The 19,537-nt window shown below is 41.5% G+C and overlaps 2 protein-coding genes across 6 annotated transcripts in view; one reads left to right on the top strand and one right to left on the bottom strand.

Annotated features, from left to right (window-relative positions):
• STPG1 (sperm tail PG-rich repeat containing 1) overlaps positions 1-14,056 on the bottom strand; it is a 53,347-nt gene extending 39,291 nt beyond the window's left edge. For 2 of the 5 annotated variants that reach the window (XM_014855055.3, XM_014855059.3), the window contains exons 1-3: positions 12,566-12,702; positions 10,088-10,206; positions 2,457-2,597 (exon numbers count right to left, since the gene is read on the bottom strand). In XM_014855055.3, the coding sequence (XP_014710541.3) occupies positions 2,457-2,529 (73 nt within the window). In that variant the 5' untranslated portion in view covers positions 2,530-2,597; positions 10,088-10,206; positions 12,566-12,702. Of the gene's footprint in view, positions 1-2,456; positions 2,598-10,087; positions 10,207-12,565; positions 12,703-13,215; positions 13,368-13,720; positions 13,860-13,927 lie in introns of those variants that run through there. The other 3 variants (XM_070510698.1, XM_070510697.1, XM_014855056.3) reach the window with 3 other exon arrangements.
• NIPAL3 (NIPA like domain containing 3) overlaps positions 13,988-19,537 on the top strand; it is a 47,647-nt gene continuing 42,097 nt past the window's right edge. Inside the window, exons 1-2 of the mRNA XM_014855053.3 lie at positions 13,988-14,125; positions 17,091-17,438. Coding sequence (XP_014710539.1) covers positions 17,346-17,438 — 93 coding nt within the window. The 5' untranslated portion in view covers positions 13,988-14,125; positions 17,091-17,345. The remainder of the gene's footprint in view (positions 14,126-17,090; positions 17,439-19,537) is intronic.

Raw genomic sequence — 19,537 nt, 5'->3', positions numbered from 1 at the left:
GATTTCTAGAATCAATGCAATCCAAATAAAAATGACAGGAGGGACTTTCTTTGGGACATTAATGAACTGATTCTGAAATTTATATGGAAATGCAATGGGGCCAAGAAGAGCGAAGATAAACAAAGTACAAAGTTGAAGGATTTATACTCCTAGATAAAAGACTTGTTATAAAGTTACAGTAATTCAGACAGTGTGTATTTGAACAGAATAAAGAAGCCAGAAGCAGATCTGCATATACACGGACACTTGATTGACAACAAGGACAGCCTTGCAGAGCAGTAGGAAATGAATGACCTTTCAATAGATGGAGCTGAGTCAACTGGATATACGTATTGAACACAACAAACTTGGACAGCTACCTCATACTATCCACAAAAATAATTCCAAGTGAATTGTAGGTCTAGACATGAAAGGTAGAATAATACAGTTACTAGAAGAAATTATTTCAGGGTAGGCAAAGATTTCTTAAATAGGAGAGACATAGGCACTAACTATAAAGGAAAAGATTGATAAATTGGGCTATATTAAAATTAAGAGTTTCTGTTTATTAGCATACCATTAAGAGAGTGGAAAGAAAAGTCACAGACTAAGGGAGGATATTTACTTTACCTATAGCCAACAAATGGGCTCACTTCTAGAATGCTTTAAAGAACGCCTATAAATAAGAAAAACCCAACAGAAAAAAATGGGCAAAGGGCTCGCCCAGTGGCATAGTGGTTAAGTTCACATGCTCCACTTCAGTGGCTCAAGGTTCGTGGGTTAGGATCCCGGGCACAGACCTACACACCGTTCATCAAGCCAAGCTGTGGTGGCATCCCATATACAAAAAATAGAGGAAGACTGGCACAGATGTTAGCTCAGAGACAGTCTTCCTCAAGCAAAAAGAGGAGGATTGGCAACACATTTTAGCTCAGGACCAATCTTCCTCACCCGCTCCCCCCCCGCAAAAAAAGTCCAAAAAACTTGAACAATCACTTCTCCAAAAAGAATATCCAAAGGTGAGCCAACATACGAAAAAGTACTCAATCTCATTGATCAAAGGGCAATGCAAATCAAAACCATTATGAGCAAAATGTTGGTGAGGATGTGGAGCAACTGGAATTCTCATACACTGCTTGTCAGGAAGTACAATTGACACAACCACTTTGGAAAACTGACGGGCAGTATCAACTGAGCTGATCAGAAACCTACCCTATGACTCAGCAATTCCACTCCTAGGTATACACCAAAGGAATATATACATATATGTCCCACAAGGCATGTACGAGAATGGTCATAAAAGCTTAGTCACACTAGCCCCAAACTGGAAACAACCCAAATGTCCTTCGATAGTAGAATGAATGAATAAATTGTGGTAGATTCAAACAAAGGAAAACTTTATAACAACAAAAATGAATAGTTATGGATACATGAAACATGAAGTTAAATCTCTTAAACATAACATGAGAGAAAAAACCCTAAGAGGAAACAGTTCATATTGTATGATTCCAATTTAGATAAAGTTCAAAAACAGACTAAAGTAATCATATTAGAAGTCAGGACAGCTGTGATGTTTACTTTTGCAGAGAAGGGGGATAAAGCCTGGGAAGGGACAAGACAAGGGCTTCTGGGACAATTCTGTACAATTCTGATTTGTGAACTTTTTCTGAATACATATTATGCCTTAGTTTAAAAAGTATTAAAGAAAGAGAGAGCACAGAATTAAAGGATGGGAGGAAGAAAGAGGGGTCCAGCTCTGAGATTGAGAGCAGCAAGGACTCTAGAAGCCCACCAGGGAGGTGGTAACACCCCTGAAAGAAAAAGCGGTGGAGTAAGGATCTGGGAATCAGGCTTCCAGTCTCAGCCATGATTCCTAACCCAGGAGTAGCCCAGAATTAGCACATACTAACAAACCAAAGGGAGCATGCAGACTGGGACGGGGCAGCCTCACTGGGTACATGGATGACCAATGCTCTGAGCACCCCTCCCCTCCCCCACTCAGCCTCCTACCATCGCATCACTTCTTTCTACCGAGAAAGATCGAAGAGTTGAAACAAGAAGGACACAGGATCTGTGCCAATAAAGGCTGGAGTTAAACTTTACAACAACCCAGCAGACTGGCGGCCTGCATTAAGTTTTAGGAAATAAAGTGAGATCGCTTACACCTTAAATTTGAAGACCGAGATTCTTACCAGATACATGGCAATAACAAGTCTGTTTTTTTGGTTGAATAGACTTCCTCCTCCTTCTTCCCCGCTCCCTCATCCTCTCTTTTCATAGTTTATTCCCACTCATCACAGCAGAAGCAGTGAGGGACAAGCAAAGCAATCTATCTGCTACGCCTTAAGGATGGTCCTGTCGGTATGAGCCAGGATTTACTATATTCCCCTAAAATTGGTTCTTATGTACTAAAATGAACATATGTCAGGAGCTCTCTCTCCTCCCCGCAAAGACATCTGTTATTAAGTTCACTAGACCTTTCTGCAGTTTGCCGGCATTTCTGGGGTATTTTTTGCCAGGGTCTTGGTCTTTTTGTGTGACGTTGTCCATCTTAGCAAAGTTCTGTGATGTGTTCCATTTGTTTGATGAAAAACTGTATTACATGTTCTTCTAAGCCCCTGAAACAGAAAAATACAGCATTTGCAGGGATCATTTCACATTCTTGTTAATCACGTTGATTGGGTTCTGTTCTGTCTGCAGGATAGACTGAACGGTCCTGTGGGTAGAGGTGGAGATGTACCAAGTTCTGGGACCCCCCGGCCCGAGCAAACACACACTGCCTGGAGCAGGAACTCTCTACTTGTTCACTTTTGATGTTGCTTATAGAGCTACGGAAGGCTTGAATTTTATAAATTCCATCTTTACCGAGATAATTTACATACAATATAATTCATCAGTTCTAAGTGTACAATTCTAAGTTCTGGCAAATGTTTGCAATGGTGTCAAATACCAACACCATTAGGATATAAATACATCCATCACCCAAAAAGTTCCCTATGCTTTGCAGTCAATACCCTCCCAACCCTGACATCTGGCAACCACTGCCCTGCTTTCTGTCACAATAATTGCCTTTTCTAGAAGGTCACATATAAGCAATACAGTACATACTGTTTTGTATCTGTCTTTTTTCACTTACCACAATGCCTTTGAGATTCTTCCATGTTGTTGCATATATCAGTATGCAAGTTTGTTCTAATTGCCACACACCCTCACCAATACTAATATGGTAAGTCATTAATTTTAGGCATTCTAGTGGTCGTATAGTGGTATCTCATTGTATTTTAATTCGCGTATTTTCATGTGCTTATTTGCCATTTGTTTACCTTCTATGGTGAACTGTCTGTTCAAATCTTCTGCCATTTTTTTAAACAATTGGGTTATCCTGTTATTGAGTTGTAAAAGTTCTTGATATATTCTGGATAAAAGCCCTTTACCACATATATGTTTTGGAAATATTTTCTCCCAGTCTGAGGCTTGCCTTTTCATTTTCTTAAACAGTGTCTTTTGAAAAGCAAAAATTTTAATTTCAGGTTGAATTTATCAATTATTTTCTTTTATCGTTTGTGAATCTTTGCCTAACTCAAGGTCACAAATATTTTCTCCTATGTTTTCCTCTAGAAGTTTTATAGTTTTAGCTATTAAGCATAGGTCTAAGATGTATTCTGAATTAAATTTTGTATATGGCATGAGGTACTGGTCAGGTTTGTTTTATTGCATTTGGATAGCCCACTGTTCCAGCACCATTTGTTGAAAGGAATATCCCTTTCTCCATTGAATTATCTTGACACATTCATCAAAAATCCATTGAGATTTTATATATATTCTGTTCTTTTGACGTATATGTATATCTTTATACCAATAGCACACTATCTTGCTTTATAAGTTTTGAAATCAGGTAGTCCCAACTTAGTAGTTCTTTTTCAAAATTATTTTGATTGTACTTGCTCTTAGATTAGCTCTTTCAAGTTACCATGCAATTTGTAGAACCAGCAAGTCAATTTCTACCAAAAAACCTCCTTGGATTTTGATTGGGATTGCACTGAGTCTATAAAACCATTTAGGGAGAATTAATGCCTTAACTTTGTTGAGTGTTATGATCTATTAACATGGTATACCTCGCCATTCATTTAGGTTTTCTTTAATTTTGGGGCAATATTTTATAGTTAGTATACAGATATTACACATTTTCTTAAATTGATTCCTAGATATTTCTATTTTTATGTCATGAAACTGGTATTTTTTTATTTCAATTTCCAATTGTTTGTTGCTAGTATACAGGAATACAATTGATTTGTGTACATTGATCTTATATCTGCAAATCCTTGATAAACATTTTTTAAGTCTAATAACTTTTTTGTAAATTAGGAACTTATTTATACACATATATAATCATGTCATATGTAAATAAAAAGAGTTTTATTTCTTCCTTTCCAATTTGTGCACCTGTTTTTTTCTTTTTCTTACTAGATTGCAATGGCTAGGACATCCAGTACAATGTTGAAGAGAAGTGGTGATGGTGGACATCCTTGTCTCATTACTGATGAGTAAGAAAGCACTCAGTCTTTCAACATTAAGTATGGGGATGTTAGTTGTAGTTTTTTTACAGAAGCCTTTTATCGCTTCTAATCCTGGTTTCTTGAGGGTTTTTAACAGGAGTAGATGTTGAATTTTATCAAATACTTTTTCTGCATCTATGGAGATGATCATATAATTATTCTTTTTGAGTATATTAAATGAATCATAGTGATTGATTCTCAAATGTTAAAACAACATAATATTCCTGGAATAAATGTTACTCGGTCATGATTATATTATCAATTTTATATATTACTGGATTCAACTTACTAGAATTTTTAAAAAGATTTTTACATCTATGTTCATGAAGGACATTAAGCTGTAGTTGTCTCTTGTTTGTAACGTCTTTGGTTTTGGTATTAGAGTAATGCTGGCTTCATAAAATGAGTTGAAAAGTGTTTTTTTCTCTTTTATTTTCAGAAGAGTTTGTGTAGTATTGGTGTTCTTTCTTCCTTAAATGTTCGGTAGAACTTACAAGTAAAGCAGTCTGGGCCAGGAGTTTTCTTTGTGGGAAGGTTTTCAAAGACAAAGTCCATTTGCTTAATAGATATGGGGCTTTTCAGGTTATCTATTTCTTTTTTAGTGAGCTTTGGTACTTTGTGTCTTTCAAGGAAATTTTTCCATTTCATTTATGTCATGAAAGTCATTGGCCTTAAGTTGTTCGTAATATTCCCTTCTTAACCTTTATATCTGCGTGTTCTGTATTAATGTCCCCCCTTCATTCCTGATATTGGTAATTTGCATCTTATATGTTTTTGTTGATAAGTCCGGCTAGAAGTTTATTGATCCTTTCAAAAGAAAACAGCATGTGGTTTCACTGATTTTTCTCTATTGTTTTTCTGTTTTCTATTTCATTTACTTCTATTATCGTTATCATCTCCTTCTTTCTATTTATGTTAGGCTTCATTTGCTCTTAGTTTTCTAGCTTTTTAAGGTGGAGGCTTAAATCACTGAATTTAGACGTTTCTTCTTTCTTCCTTTTTTTTCCAAGTAATTTTATCAGAATTATAATAGTTTATAGCATTGTGTAATTTGGGGTGTACATTATTGTTTATCAATTCCTGAATACACTTCATCATGCTCACCCTTAGTAGTCTAATTTTTATCTATCACCATACATATGTGCCCCTTTATCCCTTTCGCCCACTCCTCCCAACTCCCTTCCCCTCTGGTAACCACTAATCTGTTCTCTTTATCCATGTGTTTGTTATCTTCCACATATGAGTGAAAGCATGCAGTATTTGTCTTTCTCTCTTCTTTCTTAATATAAGCATTTAATATTGTAAATTTTCCTCTAAGCACTGTTTTAGTGGTATCTCATATATGTTCAAACGTTGTGTTTTCATTTTCTTTCCATTTAAAATATTTTCTGCTTTTCCTGGTATTATCTTTTTTTTTCTTTTTACTTTTTAATTGAGGTCATAATAGTTTACAACATTGTGAAATTTCAGTTGTACATTATTATTTGTCAGTCACCATATGAGTGCACCCCTTCACCCTTTGTGCCTACCCTGTAACCCCCGTCCCCCTGGTACCCACTGAACTGTTCTCTGTGTCCATGTGTTTGTTTATCTTCCACATATGAGTGACATCACTTGGTGTTTGCCTTTCTCTGTGTGCTTAACATAATACCTTTAAGGTCCATCCATGTTGTGGCAAATGAGCCTGGTAATATCTTTTGATACTTTGTTTATTTGTAAGTCTGCTATTTAATTTCCAAGTATCTGGGGGATTTTCCAGATATCTTTCTATTATTGATTTCAAGTTTTTCCACTGTTTTTAGATGGAAGTTTTTTTTATAAATGTCAATCAGGTCAAATTGGTTGATAGTGTTATCTTTTATATCCTTACTGATTTTCTGTTTTTTTCATTTTATCAATCCTGAGAGAGAAGTGTTATAACATTATATTACTATATAATAGTACTGTGAATTTGTTTATTTCTAAGTTTTCCCAGTTTTTCTACATGTATTTTGAAGCACTTTTAGATGCATGTATACTTAGGATTTTTATCTCTTCTTGATGAACTGATCCCTTTATCATTATGAAATGCCTCTATCTTCCTTGTTCTGAAGTCTGTTTTTTTCTGATATTAATATAGTCATTCCAGTTTCCTTTTGATTACTGGTAGCATACTACATCTTCTTATATCCCTTTACTTTTAACCTATCTGTGTCTCCACATGTAAAGCGGGTTTCTTAAAGACAGCACATAGCTGGGTCTTGGTTTTTTAAATCTAATCTTCTTAGCTCTGCCTTTTGACTGGAGTGTTTAGACCTTCTACATTTAATGTAGTAATTGATATGGTTGGATTTAAATCTATCACTTTCCTCCTTGTTCCATCTGATGCTTGTTAGTTTTTTCCTGCAGTCTTTTGGATTAAATGAGTATTTCTTATGATTCCATTTTATCTTCATTGCTGATTTATTAGCTATACTTATTTTATTGTTAGTAGTTGCTTTAAGGTTTAGAGTTTACATCTTTATCACAAATATTATACTGCTTCACATATAGTGTAAGAACTTTTCAATAGTATACTTCCATTTCCCACTTTCCATCCTTTTCGTCCTTTTCATGTACATTTTAGTTCTACCTACAGCCATCCCTCGGTATCTGCAGGGGATTGGTTCCAGGGCCCCCACAGATACCAAAACCCACGGATGCTCAAGTCCCTTATATAAAATGGCATAGTATCCGCATATAACCTATGGACATCCTCCCATATACTTTAAATCATCTCTAGATTACTTATAATACCTAATACAATGTAAATAGTTATTATACTGCATTGTTTAGGGAATAATGACAAGAAGAAAAAGTCTGTACATGTTCAGTACAGATGCAACCAGTGTAGGCCCTTTGATCCACAAATGCAGAAACTGCAGATATGGGGGGCCTACAGTATATTATGAGTCTCATGTTATTTTTTTACTTAAACAGTCAATTATTTTTTAACAAGATTGAAATAAGAAAAAATTTAGCTTATATTTATCATTTTCAACGTTCTTCAATTCTTTGTGCAAATCCAAGCTTCTGTCTAGTATTCTATTCCTTCTGTCTGTAAACTTATTTTAACATTTCTTGTAATGGAGGCTTCTGATAATACATTCTCTAGGTTTCTGTTTGTCTAAAACGATCTTTATTTTTCTTTCACTTTTTGAAAGTTATTTTTACTGGGCATAAAATTCTAGATTGACAGGTTCCCACCTTCCTACAACTGCAAAGTATATTATTTCATTGTCTTCTGCCCTGCATAGTTTCTGACGAGAAGTCCACTGTAATTATTATCTTGATTCTTTTGTAAGTAATATATCTTTTTTTATCCATCTACTTTTAAGCTTTTCTGTTTATCGCTTTCATTCAGCAATTTGATTTCAATGATGTGTTGGCATCATTTTCTTTATGCTTTTACTGTTTGAGATTCGCTGAAATTCTTGAATCTGCAGGTTATAGTTTTCATCAAATTTGAAAAATCTTTGGCCATTATTTTAAAAAATTTTTTTCACCTTTTACCCCCTTCTTTCCTGAAACTACAGTTATACGTGTATAGATCACTTAATATTTTCCCACGTCACTAAGATTCTGCTCTTGGGTTTTTGTTTTGTTTTGTCTTTTTTCTCTCTGTGCTTCATTTGGATAGTCTATAACTTGTGTCTGCAAGTCCACTGATCCGTAGCGTATAATCTGCTGTTAATCCCATCTATTGGATTTTTTATCTCAAATATTGCATTTCTCATCTCTAGAAGTTACATTTGGGTCCTTTTTTTTATATTTTCCACTTCTATCTTCATCATGTTTTCCTTTAAATATTTAAACATATTTGTAAGATTTATAATACCTACTTTAAGGTTCTTTTCTACTAATTCTATGATCTCTGGGGTTGTTCCTATTGATTGATTTTTCTCTTGAATATGGGTCATGTTTTTCTGTATCTTTTCACGTCTGGTAATTTTGTATTGGACACTGGACATTGTGAATTTTGCACTGTTGGGTACTGGGTTTTGAAGTATTCCTATGGAGTGTTCCATTTTTTTCTGGCACCATTTCCTGTAACTTGGAGACCCATTTGATGCTTTCGAGTTTTATAAGCTTTGTTACAGTGGATCCAGAGCAGCTTTTATTTTGGGAATAATTTACCCCTACTACTAAGACATGATGCTTCTGTGGACTCCATCTGCTCCCCATCTAATACAGCGTCTCTCCATCCTGGTTTATGGCAGCACAAAGTATTCCCAGTTCTGTGTAAGCCCCAGAAATTATTCAGGCTGCTTTCTGGTAGTTCTTTCCCTAGTCTTAGATTCCTCTCATGCATGGGGAGATCACTATTCAGCCAAGACCTGAGGGGAACTCTCTTCCTATTTCTAAACTTTTTTGTGTAGGTCCCTCCTCTCTGGTGTTCTACCCTATAAATTCCAGCCACTTTGATCTCCCTGAAATCTGATTTCTATCTCCCCAGCTCAGGATACTGGGCTTTGTTTGGGTTCTTCCTTCCTTGAACTGAGGCCTGGAAGCTACCCCCAGCACTAATTGTAGGGTTCACCTTGTTTTTCTTCTCTCAGGGATTGTAGTACTAAGCTGCTTGTTGCCCAATGTCTAAAAACAGTTGTTTCCTATATTTGTCTATTTGTAAGTCGTTAACAGCATGAGTATGATTTAATTTCCATAGCAGTTAATCTTTCATGGACAGACTTGAGAGTTTTTTTTTCCCCTAAGGAAATTACACCATTTATAAATACTAACAAATTAAGGATTAAATAAATGATGTTATGCTCTATCAACACTTTTCTCCTTCAGTATTTGTTCCTCACTTTATTCTGTCACCCTCACAGCAGAAATTCTCAATCTTGGGCTGGCCCCGTGGCCAAGTGGTTAAGTTTGCATGCTCCGCTTTGGAGGCCCAGGGTTTCATCGGTTCGAATCCTGGGCACAGACATGGCACCACTCATCGAGCCACACTGAGGCGGCATCCCACATGCCACAACTGGAAGGACCCACAACTAAGAATATACAACTATGTACCAGGGAGCTTTGGGGAGAAAAAGGAAAAAAATGGAATCTTTAAAAAAAAAACAAAGAAAAAAATTCTCAACCTTTTTTGGTTGACAATCTATACAAAAAAATTAATATTTAATAGAATTATTGGCAACACACTCAAAGAAATTAAGGGATTCAAAACAACAGAAACGGATCAGTAACGATCATAGCACAACCACTATTCCAGTATAAGAACGTCTTTCAGTGTCTAGAAAAGCAGCCACTATTCACTTACGGCTCTTCGGTGTTGAGTTGGCATCTCGGTAAGAACCATCTACTTTCCTAGCTGCAACACAGCTGTTATTTTTAAAATGCCCTAATCTGCTAGAATTACGGGTGATTTGAAAAAAATTTAAGCTTCTTATTACAATGGTAATATGTGCATATTGTCAAATCTTTGGAAAATATAAGACATTCAGAAGATTTTTTAAAACAATCCATAATCCTACCACCTAAAGACAACACTATTAATAATGCATTCCAGCCTCGGTACTGCATACCTGTGAAGCCACGATGAGAGCAGGGGAAGCCCAGGTGTGAAGAGAGCACTGCCCTGATGTGCCTCACCGGTGCACCTGCTTCTACCACTGTTCATGACAGGACGTCATGGGCCTGGAATCTAAGAAAGAGCAGTGAGGATGTGCCACCTTCCTAATCCACAGCAAATATGCCAGCAGTTCCCAGGGGAGGGCCAGCACAGTGATCAAGAGCATCCAGGCCTGGGTTCAAGGTGAGGCTCTGCCACTTCAGAGTGCTGACTTTAACCTTTTAAGCCCGTTTCCTCCTTCATAAACTGAGAGCGATAACAGTACCTTCCTCTCAAGGTGTTTGTGAGGATCAAATATGATGATCCACACGAAGTCGTTCATGCTGCCCCGCCTAGGCTTTTATTAACATTAGGTTTTAATATATGCACAGGGATAATGTATTAACAGCTTAAAATTATAGCTATCATTTATTGAGCCCGTACAGTCCTAAATGCCTTAGAGAGAATACTTCATGCAATATTTACAATAATCCAGTGAGGTATTATCCCGTTTGCAGATGAGAAAACTGAAGCTTAGAGGGAAGGGTTAAGTGACTTTCTCAAGGTCACATCAGAAGTCTGACTTCTGCTCCCTCTTAACCACTATAACAACCTCAAAAGCAGCACACACTAAATGTTAGCATGCTAAATTTTGACACTGAGCACCCCTGAGTGGGTAGGATTCGTTTTTGAATATTAGGATATTGCATATAGTTTTCAAAATATAAAGCAAATATTTGAGACTGTCTTGAACTTTCGCACATGCTGGGGTTCCCTAGAACTCCGTTTGGAAATTTCTGAGGCAGTTCACTGTTGGTCGTTCTAATGGCTAGAAAGTTCCTGCCTGTATCAAAGCTGATTCTTTCTCTCTCTCTCTCTCTTCACTCCTTCTAATTCCAACCCTTGGAATAAGCTCAAAATGAGTCTCATTCCTCTTCCACATCAGTGATTTTCAAAATGCAGGTCATAGCCTATAGTCTTTTGCGAAGTTCTGTTTAAGTTCACGTGCATGTGCTGGGTCACAATATAAAATGCATCTCTTGCCATGGGTCACCATCAAAAATTTGAAAGCCACTGTTCTATGTGACTATTCTCCAAGTATTTGAAAGCAGCCCTCATGTCCCACCATCTAATGGCTGATCCTCTTCTCCACAAGGGACCTCTTTGGCTTCCATAAGCCTCCTTGTAGCATGGGGATTTCTCCCCTCGCCATACTGCGCATCATCCTCTGGCCCTGTCACCAGATTCATCCGCATCTCTGTTCAAACCTTCTTAGGGATGACCTCCTTGACCACTCTCTCTTAAGAAGGACCATCCCGTCTTTCTCCAGGCCTTGGCCCTGCCTTATTTATCTCAGAACATTTTTTACTTCCCAACATCAGGTTTTATGTGTATTTATTTCTTTATGATCTTCCCCCAAAAGAATGTTCATCACTGAATCCCCAGTCTGTTTCCTGGCCCATACTGCCAGGAAAATGGCACTATGCTCAATAAATATTTGTGGAATGAACGAAGGAAGGAAAGAATATTACAGGAAGGATCATTTTAGCAGTAATGTGTATAGATGTGCTCATAATACAACTCTTTCCTTCAGGAGTTACATTCAATAAAGATTTAAGTCACTAAAACTATAGGCCTGTTTTCATTCCTCCATCTCTATGTTTAAAAAAACTCTTTATTATTTATGTTATAGTATCATATTTTATACCTTTATATACATATATTACTGTGGAAAGTATATCAATATATACTAAGTCATGTATACTGTTACTTTACATGAAATTTTATGGGATTTGCATGAGTAGTTATGACTATATGAGATTTTTATCGATTCAATTATAATCTCATAACTGAGATTATATGCACAACTGCATCTTGAGTGTATTTCATATTTCCAAAGGACTCTCAGGTAAACAATGCATTCGATATTTTTCATAAGCTCAGAAAACGTGTGAGAGAGCTGGAGGAAACTTTAGCAGCTGGCTAGTGACCACGAGATTCCAATCTCACCCTTTTGTTTTAGAGATGGGTAAACTGAGGCCCAGAGCAGGGAAGATGTTTGCAGAGGGACACTCAAGGAGCAGGAGTGGGTCTGGAATTAGAACTCAGCTCTTTGTCGTCCACCCATTGCCCAGCACCCCAGCCCCCAAACGTTTGGACACTCGCAAAGGCTGAGGCAGGGGAGTCAGACGCCCACGTCCCTCACAGGGGCTCCCTGGGGGAAGGCACCATGGTTATTATCACCACTTTTCAAGTGGGGACTCTGAGGCCACACCTCAAGGGAGGGGCGCCTCCAGCGGTGGCTCCTCCCGCCCTCAGGGCACCGCCTAGGAGGCACCGGAATTCGGCACGCACCCGGCAGGCCGGGGGTCTCAGTGGGTGTCCCATGGGATGTGCCAGATCCTCCTCCCCACGACCGGGGGGCCCATCCTCCGACTGGACTGCCTCCTACCTCGTCTGGTCCGCTGGGCTGAATCTGGCCTGGCCAAGCTCCCCGTCGCTATGGCAACCAAAGGCCTAACATTCTGGAGCCTGCCTCTGTCCGCCTCCTGAGTAACACTAGCCAATGGTGTCCTCTGTTTCTTTAGCGTGAAAACTTGTTGGCCAATCGCTAGAGGCGTTTCAAAAACTGCAGGGAAGCTGCCAGAATTCTAGGGTTCAGGTGAACTACGTCAGGACCGCTGGGGAAACTTAATAGGGGCTTATCTAGGCAACCGCTCAAAACTCTTGTGATAGGCCAAAAGCCTTAGAATTTTGCTCACCCAGAAATCCTACCTCAAGGATAAACCTGAGTGAACCAACATTCATCCAAGTCCTGTTTATAATAGCAAAAGAAAAAATGAGTGATGTAAACAACTACACCAGGGCAACCACATAGTGTCCCATGAGCTCCTCTTTAACCGCTTCACAGCAGTCATGGTGATCCTGTCCCCTGCTTAGGACCCTCCGACAGCTCCCCTTTAAACTTAGGATGAAACCCAAACATCTTATTATAAACAGTCCCTGACCGGTCCCTCTGCTCACAGCTCCTACCACCCACCCCCTCAGAATAACCTCGGACCAGCCACGCTGTCCTTTGGGCAGTTCCTACAACATGCCAACCTCGTTCTGCTCTCAAGCGTTCCCTCTGAGCCCCGCCTCAGGATCTGAACCCAAACCGGCTTTCTCCTCGTTGGGGTCTCTGTCCAAATATCACTTCTTCATCTGTACAATGGGCAGGAGCTCAATGTCTCACTTGGGGTTGTTGTGCGGACCTGAAATGAAACGCACGTGAAAAAGTGTAAGCTCTACGCACGTGTTAATGATTACACTTGTACATGACGGAAACGTTCCTAAGCGCCAGGCTCCCTGGAGGACCGTAAGCTTTGCTGAGCTGGGGACGTACTGGGAGGGTTGGAATATAGCGAAGCCAACAGGTGTTACGGGAAGGCAGACAAGAAGAGACATGTATGGCCCCGAGGCTTTCGGGGGAACTGGATCTTGAAGAATGTACAGGATTTGAATACATAGAGCGTGAGGTCAGAGACCAGCAGGAGCAAAGCCCGGAGGTGGCCCTAAGGATAGAAGGAAGGACACCTGGCAGGTTGTCCACCTGTCGGGCAGTCACCTGAGCTCTCCAGCACAGCCGGAGAAGGGAAGCGGGGTTTGTTTCAACGTCCCCCGGGCGGCCACTAGAGGGGACCCCTCCAGGTGAGCGCAAAGCTCCCGCCGGGCGCAGGCTCCCCAGGGCTCTCCCCCTACGCTTCAAGCAAGCTTTGCGGCGCAGCCAATAGCCGGGGGATACCCCACCCACCTCCTCCTCGCAGCCACTCACCTGCGCGAAGTGCCCGCCAGCTTTTGACTGGCAGGCGATCTGACAAATGAAATCGCAGCCTTTGAAAGCAAAACACTGCAGCGTCCAGGCCGCTGGGTGTTGGGAAGGAATTCAGGAGGCTGTGCCTCCGGGTTGCGGGGAGATCCGAGTCATTTCTCGGGAATCTCTGATAGGTGGGCCTTAGAGGAAACGCCGCTGGTGAGTAGTGATGAAGAAGGAGGGAGGGAGGCCTTGAATTCAGCCTTCGTTTCAGGAAAAGCGAAAGCATTTGTAATCATCTAAAGTCCCGAAATATAAATACTCTTCCTTCTGGCTGTCACCAGCCTTGTCAGTTTGGGTCTCGTTGCCTCAGCATGTTTCTTCCATTTTTGCATCGAGGGTGAGAGGAGAGGGGGCATGGGTTTGCCTTAATAAAGGTGATGCCAGGCTTTATCAAATCAGGAAGTGAATGCCAAAATTATTCCTCGACTCGCCGGCTCGGGCTTCCGGGCAGTAGCATGTGGTGGAGTCAGCAGGTGGATGAGGGGAGGCGTTCTCGATCTGTGCTGGCTGCTGGAAGTTGTGGTTTCCAGCCCAACAGGAGGGGACTGAGGAGTGTAACCCTTTAGTGAGCCAAAGCCCAGGAAAGGGAAAGCGCCTGGCCTGTAACTGCCACTCAGCAGCCATAAGCTGAATCGTCAAGGGGTAGAAAAGGGCATGTTTTATTTTTTCAGATACAGTCAAATTCTAATTGGGATCCTGCTTTTCGCAGTCTTGAGCTGTGGTTCTCTCATTTGTAAAATCTGCTCTGTGGTGGTGAAATAATTCATTGAGATAAGGGGTGGGGAATGGAGTGGAAGCCAGCACCTAGTGAGTTATCTTTCTGTTCTTAAGTCAGTAGATCCTGTGCCCACTGATGCATGCGAGGGCCTCACAATTAAAGGGTGGTTGGCAACAAAGAGTTGGCTGCTTGCCTCTTGGGCATATGTTAGTCGTGGAAAAGTGCTTTGAAGTCAGGAAAAGAGAGTCACTAGGCAAAGAATGTGTGACTTATAAGGAAGGACAACTTGCAAAGAGTTCTTCCAAGGCTTTTAGTCCAAACTGCTGCCCAGCTGAAGGAGAATCTTCTACTTTTGATGCCTCAGAGGCCTGGGGGTTCCTGAGGCAGAGAGGGAAGCTGCTTTTTACAAGCGAATTAAGGGACCACCACCACCAAAACCAGAAACCCACCTAGACACACCAGCTGGTCCAAAGAAGGCTAGGAGGCCTGGATTCCTGTCACCCCCTTGGCGTGTCTCCAATGCCCGTATGCTTTCTCAGGCACCCTATGGGTGGGGCTGAGTATATCTGTGGTATCTAGTTTTGCGGTAGATTAGGCGTGAGTAAGGCATTCTGTTCTGGACTGTGAAGTGGCCACAGTGCACCAGGTGCTTCACAGGCCTGCCTTTAGCCAGTCAGTAGGCATGTGTGGAGGTCCCTCTGCCAGCTTCTGGGCTAGATCTCCAGCAAGAGCAACTGAACAGGGGATTCAGGACCTGCCCACTTTGTGCTCCACTGCCCCTTCAGCTCCAGGTTGAAAGCCCCCAAGGGTCTCTCAGAGGTGGAGAGAGCCCTGGGCCGCCCTTCCTTTCTAAGGCTCTTCTATTAAAAACATTAAAACAGGGATACACAAATTTGACACAGTGATGCTTTTCACACACACATAAAAGTATAGTGAAGAATAATTATGCTTTTCACAAGGTTGCAACAAATATTCATAGGGCTTTACCGTCAGGGAGGTCTGGTTATAGGATGTGAGTTACAAAGTTGTCTGATGAGTGTCCTCATGTATGTATATCCGGAATGTATACCCTCACATGGAGGCAGCAGCAATCATTTAATTCTGAGGCTTTTTGACAAAGGGAGACCTGGCCACAGTGCTGGACACAGTGTTAGCCCTAGAAAATATGACTTACTCTTCACACTGGGAAGCAGAATTCCTGCGCCTAGGGTTAGATAGCAGAAGGAACTGGAAGCTACAGGAAAGACAGGAGGCAGCCTTCCAAAGCCTCAAGGCATGGCAGAGACTACGTCTGTTTGGCACATAGTAAGCCCTCAATAAATATTTGTTTCTTGAATGCACGAGGGAAAGAAAGGAATGTTCGTGGGTAAATTAAATAATTAAACTGGTAGGAATAAAATTAATACTAATAATAGCTGCCATTCATTGACCATTCTCTGTGCATGCATTTTATACACATTGTTGCATTAAATTCTCACGACAGTCCTGTGAGAGAGGAATCTGTGTTTTACAGCAGAGGAAACTGGCTGAAAAGTTCAATGACTTGGCCAAGGCAAAACAGGTAACACATGACAGGTCAAAATGAATTTAAAGTATTTTTATTTTAAAAGAAACATAGACTTTGCAGTACAAACCAAATCTGTATGATTTCTTTTTTTAAATATAAGAAGACCTCCAGGAAGCCCTTAGCACTTGTGGTGGGATGTTTTGGCTGTGCCTCCCAGAACACGAGGGGCATTCTTTCTCTTTTTTTCTCTATTTGGTAGAAAAGTTTGACATGCACTGAAAATATCAGTCCAATGAAGTTAACAGGAATTCCCGTCATTGCTGGTTTTACTTGAAGCCGCATGATTGCCCCCACTTTACAGGTGAGGCAACTGAGTCTCCCAGAGGTGAAGTGATCTGGGCACACAGAGGTCCTCCCTCTCCCAGTCCAGCGCTACCTCGCCTGTGCTAGGCTGATCCCGGTAGCAGCCCAGTTCTTCCATCTGCCGTGGAGACAACTTTTCTTCTCATTCTTTCTTTCCTATGTTGGAACCCAGGTGGTTCCCTTTGCATGGCAGTGGGATTTTTTTATTTGGAGTCCTGGAGAAGGAGATGTAGGCAGCATTCTACTTCTTATGTAGAGGAGCCATGGAAAAAAGTCGTATTTAAATTAGGATATGATGGGTGGGAGGAAGCAAAGGCGGAGAGGAAAGGGGATTTTTAAGGGCTGGGAAATAAGTTTTGAGATAGATGAGCCTTATCTTTATTAAGGGACAAAAGGCATGATATAATTTTTTTAATGGCCTCCCTTCTCCTGGCAGCTGTGTTTTGTCCTAATAGTACTGTCTTCTCAGGTAACAAAGATGGGCTCAGCGTTTCATTGTGCATGCATTTTTAATGTTACTTCCCATCACCCAGAGCCCCTCAAGAAGCCGGAAACACACCGTTGTCTGTCTGCTTGGGAAGGACAGAAGTTGGCACTTCTCTGAGTGAAGATGAGGAAAAGGCTGTAAACCAGCCAGAGGAGCCTTGAAGCACTCCTTCCGCGTGAGAAGGCCATGGCTGCTGGAAGGAGGTGAACGCCACAAGGAAGGATGGCTTCCAGCTTCCATCCCGCTTAGCAGCAGCTCCCGCTCCCTCTCCCGGCCCGGTGGGATGTGCCATTAGACCATCATGGACGGAGCCCTCGGTGCTGCCCTGCAGCTGCAGCAGCTCCCGCCCACGAGCAGCGCCGACTCTGCCAGCGAGGCTTCCTTCTCCTACAAGGCAAGAGCTGTTTTTGGTTTTGGAATTTTGTATTTTTCTAACAAGAAAGTACCACGGTACAGCTTTGGCTAACAGATAGATCCAGGGTTTATCACTGGCAGAAACAGGCGGGCCCTCCACACATGCAGGAGAATGTGTGATCAAAAGAAAAGAAATGCTCATTAAAATACATAAAAACAGAGAGGTAGAGAACTTTAAAAGGAATGCAATTCACTTAGGAGATTTGTTTTTTAAAAATCACTCACTCCATTATGCAGAGAAAACCTTTGTTCATATTTCAGTATATTTCCTTCCTGACTTTTTCTGATATTACACATTTGTGATCATATTGTACATAAAGTTTTGTATTTTGGTTGTTTCACTTAACCTTGTTTCTGGAATATTTCTAAGGTCATTGAGTAGTGATTGAAAGCATGGTTTTTGAAGGATTGCCCAATAATCTATTCAGCTGCTGTATCCAAATTTGCTGGACAGATCCCCTATTGTTGGACATTCAGGTTGTTGCTAATCTGGGGTTACTGTAAACAATACTGCCAGGAGTATCCCAGAGTGCATGCTGCTTTGCTGTCTTGAAGAACCAGGTAGCCCTGGGAAAGGCAGTCACGAATGCTGGAGCATCAAGAGTACAGAAAATAAGGAAATATAGTTAATACAACTGGCCCTGTGATAAATGGATGCCAAATAGACAAATACAGAATCAGAAAACACGGAATACTCTCCTTGATGAGATTTCTAATAAGTTTCCATGTTAATCACAAATTTAATTCTGTACTTGAATTATGGAAATATTTTTGTGTCAGAGCAAAGTTAAACAGGTCATGGTGACTCTAACAGAGGGTTTAAAAATTGAGGTGGGAGACAGGCTTGTGAACAAAGGGCTATGAGCTGACGAAGTACAGGGTGGGGTAAAGGGAAGAAGACTTGGGTTCAAAGCCCTGGACACATGGCTGAGCCCCTCAGAGCTTGTTAGGGGTAGAACGGTGGTAGTAATACCTCGCTCCAGCCCGCATCCCTCTGTACTGTGTGGATCAGTGAAAAGGCACCTAGCCCAGTGCTGGGCATGTAGGAGGTGCTTGACTCAGAACTGTCTCTGGGGGCCAGCCCAGTGGCCTAGGGGTTAAGTTCAGTGCGCTCCGCTTCAGTGGCCTGGGTTCGGTTCCCGGGTGTGGACCTACACCACTTGTCGGTGGCCATGCTGTGTCAGCAACCCACATACAAAATAGAGGAAGATTGGCACAGATGTTAGCTCAGGGTGAATCTTCCTCAGCAAAAAAAACCCCGAAAAAAAACAAAAACTGCCTCTGGTTATAAAGAGGAACAGATGCAGGTGCACAGAACAGAGGAAGGTGTGGTTAATTCTGTCTGGGTTTGGGGAAAGGGTTTCTAAGGGGAAGCTGTCTCCTTTCTCCTTGATTTTGTTAAGCCTATTTTGGTTGCAAGGAATAAAAACACTTCAGAGCAGCTGAGGCAAAAGGGAAATTATTATAAGGATACAGGGTAGCTCATGGAACCCAGGAGCAGAAAGGGCAGTGGGGTTTGGAAGGTGCTAGAACTCTTACTCCCACCCTCAGAAGAGGGAAGATCTGATTGGCCCAGCTTGGGTCAGGTGTCTACACTGGTCCAATCAGTGGTGGCCAGGGGGGTGGGGTCACCCAGCAAACACAGTTTCTGGGGCTCCATCACTGTGGGCCAAGCAGGCTGCCCCAAGTCATCTCTTACCTTTAGAGAAAACATTAAGAGGCCCCCAGTCCAACTTGATCAGTGGGATGAAGTCAGGAGCAAGCAATTTGGCTTGAGTTGCGGCCCTGCCCGCTGCCCTACACAACAGAGAGTGGATTCTGGTTGTTGGGAGAGGGTGGTCTGTAAAGAGAAGCCAAGAGGCTGAGCTGCCCAGGAGGCGGCATCCCAGCGGGTCCCTGACGCTGGTGGCTGTGCTTCAGCCTGGAAGAGTCAGGGCTCAATTCTTCTGTTTCTCAAACAGGCATTTCAGCTGAGTACCTCCTCTCTGTGTGCCTGTGCTGGGTGGGCTGGGAGCTGTGTAGATAATCGAGATGTCTCTTCCCTGAAGGAGCTTCCAGTCTAGGAGGGAGGTGGGAGAG

Source organism: Equus asinus, chromosome 5 (assembly GCF_041296235.1).
Source record: "Equus asinus isolate D_3611 breed Donkey chromosome 5, EquAss-T2T_v2, whole genome shotgun sequence".
Taxonomy (NCBI): Eukaryota; Metazoa; Chordata; class Mammalia; order Perissodactyla; family Equidae; genus Equus; species Equus asinus.
Note: the sequence above shows the minus strand (reverse complement) of the source record. Positions and strands in the feature narration are given on the sequence as shown.